At 44.9% G+C, this 10,940-nt stretch overlaps 4 protein-coding genes across 5 annotated transcripts; 1 reads left to right on the top strand and 3 right to left on the bottom strand.

Annotated features, from left to right (window-relative positions):
• Positions 1-608: 608 nt before the first annotated feature.
• Positions 609-2,853, bottom strand: dio1 (iodothyronine deiodinase 1). The gene is made up of 4 exons (XM_088393780.1): positions 2,439-2,853; positions 1,933-2,076; positions 1,660-1,859; positions 609-1,175 (listed from the first exon to the last, which is right to left on the bottom strand). Exons 1-4 carry the CDS (start codon positions 2,842-2,844, stop codon positions 1,110-1,112), a joined length of 816 nt encoding a protein of 271 aa, XP_088249906.1. The 5' UTR covers positions 2,845-2,853; the 3' UTR covers positions 609-1,109.
• A 129-nt stretch (positions 2,854-2,982) lies between these two features.
• Positions 2,983-4,860, bottom strand: rex1bd (required for excision 1-B domain containing). The gene is made up of 5 exons (XM_088393781.1): positions 4,726-4,860; positions 4,401-4,483; positions 3,948-4,152; positions 3,614-3,705; positions 2,983-3,524 (listed from the first exon to the last, which is right to left on the bottom strand). Exons 1-5 carry the CDS (start codon positions 4,726-4,728, stop codon positions 3,452-3,454), a joined length of 456 nt encoding a protein of 151 aa, XP_088249907.1. The 5' UTR covers positions 4,729-4,860; the 3' UTR covers positions 2,983-3,451.
• Positions 4,861-5,102: 242 nt separating this feature from the next.
• fam78bb (family with sequence similarity 78 member Bb) lies at positions 5,103-7,571 on the top strand. The gene is made up of 2 exons (XM_088394934.1): positions 5,103-5,680; positions 6,694-7,571. The coding sequence occupies exons 1-2, from the start codon at positions 5,415-5,417 to the stop codon at positions 7,214-7,216; spliced, it is 789 nt and encodes a 262-aa protein (XP_088251060.1). The 5' UTR covers positions 5,103-5,414; the 3' UTR covers positions 7,217-7,571.
• A 100-nt stretch (positions 7,572-7,671) lies between these two features.
• On the bottom strand, positions 7,672-10,860 carry slc35a3a (solute carrier family 35 member A3a). 2 transcript variants are annotated; one of them, XM_088394932.1, is made up of 8 exons: positions 10,607-10,860; positions 10,132-10,327; positions 9,900-10,054; positions 9,720-9,842; positions 9,435-9,609; positions 9,129-9,247; positions 8,922-9,055; positions 7,672-8,827 (listed from the first exon to the last, which is right to left on the bottom strand). In XM_088394932.1, exons 2-8 carry the CDS (start codon positions 10,319-10,321, stop codon positions 8,737-8,739), a joined length of 987 nt encoding a protein of 328 aa, XP_088251058.1. In that variant the 5' UTR covers positions 10,322-10,327; positions 10,607-10,860; the 3' UTR covers positions 7,672-8,736. The 2 variants fall into 2 exon arrangements, with proteins under 2 accessions (XP_088251058.1, XP_088251059.1); XM_088394933.1 differs by having other exon boundaries at positions 10,132-10,323.
• Positions 10,861-10,940: the final 80 nt, after the last annotated feature.

The raw sequence follows: 10,940 nt of genomic DNA, 5'->3' as shown, positions 1-10,940 counted from the left end.
AACGATGCGGTTAGGAAAAACAGGGATTTTCCACTCCAGCGTATCAGCGGACACTCGCAACCATTTAGCCTCGGCCAACGGACACCGATAGCACTGTTAGAACATTTTTATTTGCCGTGTAAATCATGTTCCAAATCCATTCCCAGCCCTGCCAAGAACAGATCCATAATAATAAGGGTCGTAAAACTATACAAGGGCCGCAAGTTATCGTAAAATATCAAGTTCTGAATCACTCCGAGGAGTTTGTGAGCCACATGAGGAACTCGATGAACCTGTTGACCCGGCGAGGTCGTTGGTGCTGCACGCCTGTTTTGACTTGCCTTTTTCTTTTGTCTAGCTATGCCGTGTTTAAGCAACATAAGCCAATTATTAGCATTTTTTTTTTCATTTCTGGTCATGTTTTTTTTTCCAGCTCTAAAAAGGCTTATCGTAAGCCGTATTAGCTCAGGGATGAGCGTCAAAATTCAAAAGACTCCTTTGATTCGCTTTGAGCTATAAAAGCATTTTTGGATTATACAGAACTCATTCAAGCGGACATGTCAATTTTACAAACATGAATTTCAAAACCTCCTGTGCTGGATTAAAATGAAACAAAACTGAGCCGCAAGTGAAACTGGAAACAGAAGCTTTTATTGCGAGACTGTAATAGAAGAAATATGGCCGACATCGGTCACAGACGAGGCAACTTGGAAGCCTTCAAATTACAGCGACCGGAGGTTTGTGCCATAATCGTCATGTAATCGTCTGTTTTGATGATAATTGCAGTCCTTACTGTTAAAATCACTTATGGTAATAACAACCGAGTTCAAATCCGATCGATTTATCGATCGCTTTAAATCACTTTGTCACAGCTGAGCGTTCATTTCAAAAGTTTACATTTCATTTTATCAAGCCACAGAGACCGGAAGGTTTGATCTGTAGCCGTCACCAAGAAACACAGACCAGTTGAGATGAACTTCAGACGTCACGCAAGTGTGTGTATGTGTGTGTGTGTGTGTTGCCAGGGGCAGCGCATCAGATGGGCAAAGACGAACAAGCTCAATGAGAAAATGGTGTTTAGTAAGTATTAGTGGCTCTTGAATAAAAAGCGAGTCTACTTGTCTTCCTTCCTACTTGAGCTTCTCCAGGACCAAGCGGACCTCCTGTGGTTTGTAGCCCCAAGGCCCCATGCCCCCCTGCAACACACACACACACACACACAATCTAAATTGTATCTAATATAAATGATTTAAGACATAGTTGCTTTTTTCATGGCAACCTGTGTTTACTTGTTTAAATAACATCTCGCCAAGTCATAATTATTGGCAGATAATTGAGCCATAATGAGTTTTTTTTTACTCCGGCGTTTGTCGAACAACAGAAACACATCAGAGCATTCTGTCAAAACAATAGAGGATTCTATTGACTCATACTTTTTGGCAAGGTTTGTGTCAGCCTGGGGAAGAGCCAAGAAATTCCACAGCTATCTGCCGTGCTCTCAAGGCTCCTAGACACGCGATTGCATGAGCCAAGGCACGTCGACGCCCTCTTGGCCGCGATTCTAATCACAACATTTGCATGGTGCAAAGAAAGCTGAGAATGGAGCAGGGGAAATGCTTCTTCTTCTCCCATCACGGCAAAAAATATATATATAATCAATATTGCTAATATCTGGCTCACCTTGTAGAGGACTTTGCCTTTGTGGAGCACGTAGAGCCTCTCGGGCAGCGCGCCGTACTCGGCGGAGGCCGTGTTACTCATTTGGTCCACCACCACGGGACAAAGTAGATCTTCCTTCAAGAGGATCTGCGCCGCAGCAATCCTGTCCTCCAGGCTCTGGTGCTTGCTTACTTGAATGTTGTTGGTGAAGGCCCAACCATCTGTGTCCCAAATTATAGAAGGATTATTATTGTATTGAGAGTTGGGAATTACTGATTGGCTGCATGCGCTCACCACTTGAGTGCGCCTCCTCGATGTACACGATAAGAAAGTCGGCGATGTCGCCGAAGTCCAGGATGAGCTGCTTGAATAGATCCAGCTTGAACATGAATGGGGGTCAGGTGCAACTTCCAAAGTTCAGCACCAGAGGCCTCGAACCTGCACGCCCAACATTGAAGAAAGATATGGATTCGCATGCACTTCAAACTAATTATATATTTTTTAAGAAAAATGAATAATTTATATCGGCTAAATGATGGATGAGCAAAAAAAATGTTTTACTAAAAATACTTTTGCATAAAATAAATGTTAATGAGAAATTTTACATTCTGGTATTTAACTAAAAAGTCATATTTATGAAAAATAGAATTCCACATTTTTTTTCCGTTGGTCTGTTGTTGGTGACGTCACGGGTGCCTACCACCTCAACAACAACAACAAACGTGTCACTATTTACAATAAATTTTGAATTGGAAAATGTATGATTGCATTTTTTTTTTATTTTTACCGATTGGACTCACCTTTGAGGAAGTTACAGATGCTGCTCTCGCGCTTATCCATGGTGACCACGGACGAGTCCGGGGCTGGTTCCCCCACGAACGCCTTCTGACCCAGGGACACCCACATGTGTTCCCACGCGGTTTTGACAAACTTCAACGTGAAGAACGTGGGCCCCCAGTCGTCATAGGTGAAATTTGGATTCTTGTTCATCGAAGTATTTTCGTTCAATTTCAAGACCACCTTCTTGGCCAAGGTTGGCGAAAGCACGTGGACGACGCGGAGGACGACGCTTACGCACAGCACGAAGAGGAACATGTAGCCCGTGTAAAGGTACAGCCAGACCTTTTGCACAGACATGATCGCCGTGGTTGCTCTCGACTTCCCCGTTTGGGAAATGAGCGCTCGAAGAGACCAAAAGACACGCATGATGCCTTCACGGGAGGTGTCTGCTTACGTCTTCACGGGCGACGCCTTCACGCGCAGCTCGGAGTTTCCAATGACACCTGTTGCGTAAACCTACCCAACAAGCGTGTTTACATTCGAAATGTAGAAGGGAAAAAAAAGTTTTTCTTTTAAGTAAAGGTACTTTATTGATTTCATATGAATAAAATGCATCAAACAAGGAGCAGTTTGGCAGATGACAACTCTTAAAAAAGAAATATAAACCAAACGGAGCTGTTTAACTCCACCCCAAATTGAAGTTTACTGTCTAACTAAATATATTACAAAAATAATATGTATATTTACAACAAACACAGCTGTCCCTTAGTTAACGTCCATTTAGCTTAATGCTAACACAGTTGAAAATGCCATTGAAGAGCAACAAAAAAAAAATAGCCATCACTCTGAAGCAACACATATTTAAACATGGAGCAACAAATGTAAACAGATAATGAAATAATACTCGCAAGTATAAATTGTTGAATTTGTAAGATCCTATAGAATTATATCAATATGTAAATTACAATGAAATTCCCCTGAAAATATTTACAGATAAACTCCAAAAGCTGACTGAAGGGGATTGAACCGACGGTCAATCGCTCTCCTCCGAGTCATACTTGAAGTCCTGCATGATCTCGCTGAGGGCCTCTTGGGTCTTGATGATCCTGAACATTCCAAGCACACAAGAACATCACATTGGACCCGTGTGATCAGAGGGCCACTTCGTAACCGTGGCAACAGAGATGGCGCTTACTCGTGTTTAAGCTGCTGGATTTTCTCCTGACAAGCGTCCTGGTCTTCCGGGTGGTCCTGAGCCTGCTGCCGGGCCAGCTGCAGCTGAGCTGTCTGAAAAACATCACAAAGTTTGTTTTTTAACAGCAAGTGAAACATGACTAGTCATTTTGGTATTTGGCTAACATGCAACTAAGCAATGTGATTCTTTTGACTACCACTAGGGGGTAACAGTGTACCATTAGTGAGGAAGCCTTATGTAAAACATGCATTAAAATCCTATTATTCAATAGTTGGTGTTTTTTATTTTGATAAAGAATATTTTTATTTTGTAAAACCTTGTCAAACAGACTTACCAGTTGGAGCTTGTGCTTCTCTTTGCACTGCAAATTATCGATGTGATCCGAGAGGTCGGTCCGGTTCAAGTGGAGCCGGAACTTGTCCTTGATGTCCAAGACCTCCTTGGAGATGCCGTTGAAGGCCAGCGTGATCTGGTGCACCAGCTGCTTGTAATGCTCAAAGTCATAGTGGGGCCCCGTCCTCAGGTAGGCCTCGTGTCCTCTGCAAACGCGTGAAATGATTTAATTTCATTTCAGTGGGTTGAAAATGAGGATTTGTTGACTATAGAGTGGATATAAAAAGTCTACACACCCCTGCTCAAATGCCAGGCTTTTGTGGGAATAATTTACATTATTTATAAATGTATATAACCTATGACCTGTAGATCTCAACTGCTATTTGGAACAGTTCCTAATGCTCTCCCCTTTGCACCTCGACAAGAGAATGAGCAGCAGTACACGCAAACGTACTCCTCAAAGAGTCGGTAGGTCTCCAGACGCTCTGCCTGCAGCTGGTAAAACCTTTGGATCAGCCCTTTGAAATCAGTGGAAACCTGCAAGAAAACAGTCACTTTAATCTTAAGTTTTTCAGGGCACTCGTGGGAGGTAAAAAGTACAAATATTTCATTATTGCGCATAAAAAGTTTCCAGGAGTCTGTATTACCAGTTTGTTTTGTTTAACACAAAAATGTGCACATACATAGTCACATCTTTTATTAAAAGAACGCAAAATAGCGGATCAACAGCATTAGCTGAACACATTCAAACACTTAAATAACAGGTACGAGGTACTTACCATTTTCACCAAGTGAGAAATAATATTTGGGGCTCACAATATTGATACAACAATATTAACGCTGACAATCACGTTGTTTCGTTTTGAGTCAAGTCATTTGGTTAAGGCGAGGCTTACTTCCGCATAGAAGTGACGTCACGCCTTTTTTACTTTAAGTGGCCTTCACAATAAAAGAAATTCTGAACCTATTTAACAATCGTTAACCATACACTTCAGAAATGCTTATATTTACATTTGAGTTAAGGAGATGATTACTGTCAATATCAACGCTGTTTTTTCCCGTTTTAGACAAGAAACTTGGCGGCATGAGTTCGTTTCCTCATGCCAATGTTAGTTGGATTGATCTTCAAAATAAAAGATAGTCAAACGACGTGGAGGGGAGGTGTGTCGGTCACGTCTGCGTATCGCGTCACGTTCAGTTCAGCACCACACCGGGTTGAACAGCGACACGCGGGATGCCGGTGGACTGACCGACATCCGGGGCCGGGGTTCGGTCGGCACCGGCTACGAGCGAGCAGCCGCAGCATCCGATGACTGACGCCCGACCTGCGGCATTCCGTGACATGCCCGCCCGGGCGAAGGGTGGGGAAGCTCCGGGCAGGAGGGGAGCAAAAGCGTCGACCCCCTGAGAGGCGGTGAACGCTGCCTGGATCGGGTGGCGGTGGTCCCGGCGGCGGTGGCCGGTCGTCATGGGCTGCCTCCAGAGCATCGCCTGCAACAAGTCGCGCGTCCGCAGGGAGAACGTGGTTGTGTGCGAGCTGGCGGCCACCATCGACCACCGCCCCACGGCCGTGGAGGAGGACTCGGCCATCGTGCTGCGCTACAAAACACCCTATTTTAAAGCGTCGGCCCGGGTTGTCATGCCACCCATCCCGCGCAACGAGACCTGGGTGGTGGGCTGGATCCAGGCGTGCACCCACATGGAGTTCTACAACACCTACGGAGACGTCGGCATGTGAGTGTGGTGGAGGGGGTCCAAGGTTTATGACAGAGTTCCGGGGTCGGCGTGGGTCTAATTTGTTCTTGTATTTTCCCAGTTAGTTCTCTTACTTTCATACATATTGTAATTTGTTTTTCCTAGATTTGATCGATGTGATTTGATTTAAAAGTAATATTTGTGTATTTTTAATTTATTGTATTTTAGGCCTTTCTTTTCTTTTCTTTCTTTTCATATTTTTTACTTTTTCTAGTTAATTTTTTTCAAACATGTTTTATTATTTCATATTATTGTATTTTGATTAGTTTGTTGCTTTTCACATCACACATTTTTCATGTATTTTTTTTTTCCAGCCGCAAGATACTGTGAAGAAACAGCGATTAAAAGTCAGTAATATATTCTCATTAACAATCTCCCCATAATTTCTGGCTCCAGTTGACTGTAAACTGTCTTACTAAACGTAATTGATCAATTAAAGGGACGCCAACATAATAAATAATTCAGTGGATTGATGCAACTAATAGAGACGCTAGCATGGCACTTCCTATTTCCTGGCCAATCACAGGACACGTAAACAAAAAACAAGCATTTGCACTCACATTCTCACCTAAAACCACAATTCAGTCTTCAACGAAGCTTAATTGCATTGGAATATGGAAAAACGATTCATATTGCATTTTTTTTCTCTCTCCCCACGACTACTTGTGTGCCAAAGTCACAAGAACACAACGTGTGGGTGTGCTTCTGAATGCGGGAGTCTCACCTGCTGCGTGCACAAATGTTCCTCTTGATGCATTTTTATTAATTTACTTTTTTGCATTTTTATCTCTTCTTTTCACCCCTTTTTTACTTTTAGAATTTATTAGTTAAGTCAACTGTTTTCCACCTATAGATTATTATAGCAATTTCAAAAACATTTTTCCTTCTCTGATTAAATTAATACACTTGCAACTTTTGAATCTTAACCCGAAAAAAGTGCTCCCCCTTATGTGTAACATGCATGATCGCGGTCACTGTGTCGCCACCCGCAGGTCAAGTTGGGAACTGCCCGAGCTGCGCCAAGGCCTGGTCCGGGCCATTAGTGACTCAGACGGTGTTAGCTACCCGTGGTACGGCAACACCACGGAGACGGTCACCATCGTGGGCCCCACCTCCAAGCCATCACGCTTCACCGTCAGCATGAATGACAACTTCTACCCCAGCGTCACCTGGGCCGTGCCGGTGAGCCGATCGGACCAGCCGGCGCTGACCGACATCAAGCGTGACCAGAGCTTCACCACCTGGCTGGTGGCGCTCAACGCCACCTCCAAGGAGAAAATCCTCCTCCACGCCATCAAGTGGCGCATGAGGGTGGACATCGCCGTGGACCCGACCCGGCCTCTGGGCTCCAGGGCGCGGCTGGTGGGCAGGCTCCACCAGGAGCAGCCGCGGGTGCTGAGCCGCGTGGAGCCCATCCCGGCCAACGCCATGGGGAGGCCCAACGCCAACGATGCACAAGTGCTCATGTGGAGGCCCACCAGGGGACCTCCGCTGATCGTCATACCGCCCAAGTAGAGCTGGGTACAGAAAGCCCGTTTCGGGCCAAGACTAATCAAGCTTATCAGCCTTAAAGATACTCGTGGAGAGCACAAATGCGTCAATCACGCTAAGTTTTGATAAGTGCTTTTCAATGTGTGGAGGCTTGTGTCTTTTCTACAATGGAGTCAGATTGCTGCTTATAGTTACACAAGACTGCCTCAAAGGTCGCTCCAAGGACCCGGCCGGTGTCGACATTTTAATTTAATTGATCTCAAATTAAAGTGACTGGATGGTAGCATTACAATGTGTTGAAGGACATCAAACTTCTCGTCTACGATCGTCCGGCATTAGCATGCAGTGTTTTGGAACTCATTAAAACAAATACCAAGAACATTGAAGAATTGATTCATTCTTGTTGCTAAACCCCAAAAAAAAAAAAAGAGTTCAAATGCTTCGATTCAACCTCATATAGACATTGAAAAGGAAACAACTTTTAGCAAACTCATTGGCCTTTTATTTTTATTGTTATTGTCGCAGTCATTTTCAAATGACTTGAGCAAATATACCATGAGGCTCACAATATGATTGAAATGAGAAAACAAATTCAATTGAAACATACTTTTACATCAATTGCGCTGGTCAAATTATGCGTTTGATGTGAATACGGAATGGATGAGGTAGATAAAGAAATGAAAGACTATAAAGAAATGAAATGCGGCTGATCACTACTTTTACATGGCAAACATGTTTTTTCTTAAATGCACTGGGTTAAAGTTGCAGCGTATGAAAGATTATCAGGAAAAGCAGCACAAGCATCCTGAAATGATCATCTTAGTAGTAATTGAGACAAAAATAATCATCACTCAAATACTACAATCAAATGAAGCTTTTCAAAATAAAACCTCATCAATCTCTGATCAGCATTTAAAAAAAAAGGGGGGGACCACATTTCCCCCCCGACATTAACAATAAATTACACGATCAAACGGGATCACTCATTGAAATGAATCTTCTTAATTGACTGAATCGTTTCAAAAGCGTCATTATTTACATCCACTGTAACCGACTTCATTTCTTAGTAACAGCGTCGGTGGGGTATTCACCCTCAAGTGTTTCTCAAGCGACTCGGTAGCCATGTTGAGCAAAGACGCTCAAAATCGGTTGCCTGGCAACAAAGCAAAATGGCCGCTTGAACGCCCATTCTTGACGTTGGCGCCACAGACTGCAGCCTAGATGGGCATTGAGAAAGTTTTTCGAAAGTTGACTTGTCAAGGTTATCCTGTATTTTACGGTTTAGCGGGGAGGAAATTTCATTTCAGAACCTAATTGTAGGATTTCCTATGACGTAACTGGAATCCTTAACCAGCAGCCGTTCTTCAGTAACACGTGATGACATTATTGCTACAGATGGCGTGATTGCGCAAGAACGTTTCCCGCTCCCAACAGAGGCACTTAAGGTGTCGCCAGCAATTGTGCTTGACCTATTTTTTTTTTTTACTTGTTCCTATTGTGTATAGGAACTGACCTCCTTTGATCGCGCTGGGCCCACGCCCGTCTCACGCCCTGCTGGGATTGGCCGGCTTCTTGCCTTCGTAGCCGTAGAGGAATGTGGCACCGATAACCAGGGCGGCTCCCAGGAAGAAGATGCTGCCGACGAGAGAGAGAGAGAATTGATTTGCTTTTGAAGGTTCAACTCATTCACTGCCTGACACTTTATTGAATTCACAGCTACTGTTCCTACCTGGTGGGGTCAAAGTCCTGGAGCCAAAAGTAGGAAATGAGGGTGGAGACGATGATGGAGAGCGACGTGGCGAAGCCTTTGAGGATGTTGTCGGCGTACTTGATGACCGCCGCGATGACCAGACCGCCCAGCGCCTGACGGGGGGGCAGACACGTTCACAGTTGCACAGAAGCGAGACGGAGTCGGTCAGCAGCCAGCAAGACCGACCTGCAGCGTGACTACGGTGCAGGTGATGGCGTTGTACCCCTGGAACATCCCCAATTCCATCACTTTGTCGCCATCGAAGCTCAGCATCCCCACAAAGCTGAACACCAGGCAGAACATCCCTGCACAAGGTGTCATGAATAGAAAAATAAAAGTTACTATATGATGGAAAAAGTATTATAGTAGCCACCTTTAAAGCCATAAACCCTCAAAGTTACAGATACGACTGTGTAGAACAAGAAGATGATGACCCCAAGTGGACAGAAATAACAACTGCACCTCAAAACCAAAACAAAGTTCCCCACTGACCGAGCTGGATGTTGCGGATCCAGACGCTCTGTTTGCTCTCCTTCAGGATCTTCTCAAAGTAGACCCCGGCGAAGCCGCTGGAGCAGCACGCCACCAAGACGGCCATGACGCCCACAAACTGGGAGCCCGTGGAAGTTGACGCCTTCTCCGCCACCACTGAGGATTCAGACGGCCACTGCGGACGAGAGGCAAACGTGTAAGCTGCCACTGAGATGATTCAGTTGGGAATTTAAACTAAGCTCAGGTGAATGCTAACAAACAATGCTGAAAATGTTGGCTACCGACCTGTACGAGAGCCACTCCGGTCATGAGGATGAGCAAGGAGAGCCACTGGTAGATCCCCAGCCGGCGTCTCAGCATGAGCACGGAGAACAAAGCCGTGGTGAGGATCTTCAACTGGTACGTGAGCTGGAGGACAGGGAGGAGTGAGCGTCGACAACAAAAAGTACATCTTTGTCCATGTACCTGGTAGGTGGCGGCGTCCAAGTTGGAGAGGGCGACGTAGAGCAGGTTATTCTGCAGGGTGTAGATGCCCGAGGGGATGGCCAGCTTCAGGGTTTCCATGGGCTTGTAGACGATCTCCTGCCGGAGGACGCTGTTGAACGCTCGCACGCTGTAACCTGACGAGAGATGGCAAAGTTAACCTTGGACTGGCTTTTGAGTGATTTAGCAGCAGATAACGGGTTCTTTCACTCACTGTGGTCTTTGAAGACGAGCATCAGACAGATGACAATCTTCATGACCTCGGCCACCACTACGGCCGAAGAGGCCAGGTACCGCGGACCCTCCGCCGGCAAGGTTCGGGAGTAGCGCATGATGAGCACCAAGGATGTGGTCTGGAACACCAGCACGCCCAGAGAGAGGTACTTGAGCCGCGATGAAGCCATGCCTGCCTGACAGGAGAGGTGGACAATGATGAAGTAGTGATCATTTTTATTTATCCTCACATTCACTTTAAGATTCTCTTGTTTTCTACCAATCACAAGTACGCACCATCCTGGAAAAAAAAAATGTCCTAGCTAAAATAAACATCAGCGAGATGTAATTAATTATTAACACAGTATTTACCAACACCGATGATTTCGTTAAAAAATGAATGTCAAAAGTCACCGTTGCATTCTTCAATTTTTGGGAGGAAACAGGAAATTAAACACCAAACACCGTTTTCTTACCTGTAAGTGAGTCTTAAAATTACGAAGAAGGGAATTGCAGCTCACTTCTTGTCCGCTCTGACAAAGTGTCAAAATTCTTTCTTCCAGTCACGTCCTGTCGTCCGTCAACCGGCCCATTCGCGGCGACTCAGACATTATGACGCACTTACCGTCCTTAAAGAACATTTTAATTTAGAAAAGCATCGCTAAACCAGGAAAAGCGGAACAGACGTTACGGTTCGCTCAACAATATTAAAAAAAGCCACTTCCGTGCGAACGTCTTCTTCGTTAGGTTCCAGGTTTGATTGGTGCTGTTAAGTCGATAGGGTGCCATCTACTGGCTAGTTAGCAAACT

The sequence above is a fragment of the Syngnathus floridae genome, chromosome 13, assembly GCF_059516105.1.
Source record: "Syngnathus floridae isolate MCC-2025c chromosome 13, RoL_Sflo_1.0, whole genome shotgun sequence".
NCBI classification, from domain to species: domain Eukaryota; kingdom Metazoa; phylum Chordata; class Actinopteri; order Syngnathiformes; family Syngnathidae; genus Syngnathus; species Syngnathus floridae.
The sequence above is the reverse complement of the archived record's forward strand: the minus strand, read 5'-3'. Positions and strand labels throughout refer to the sequence as shown.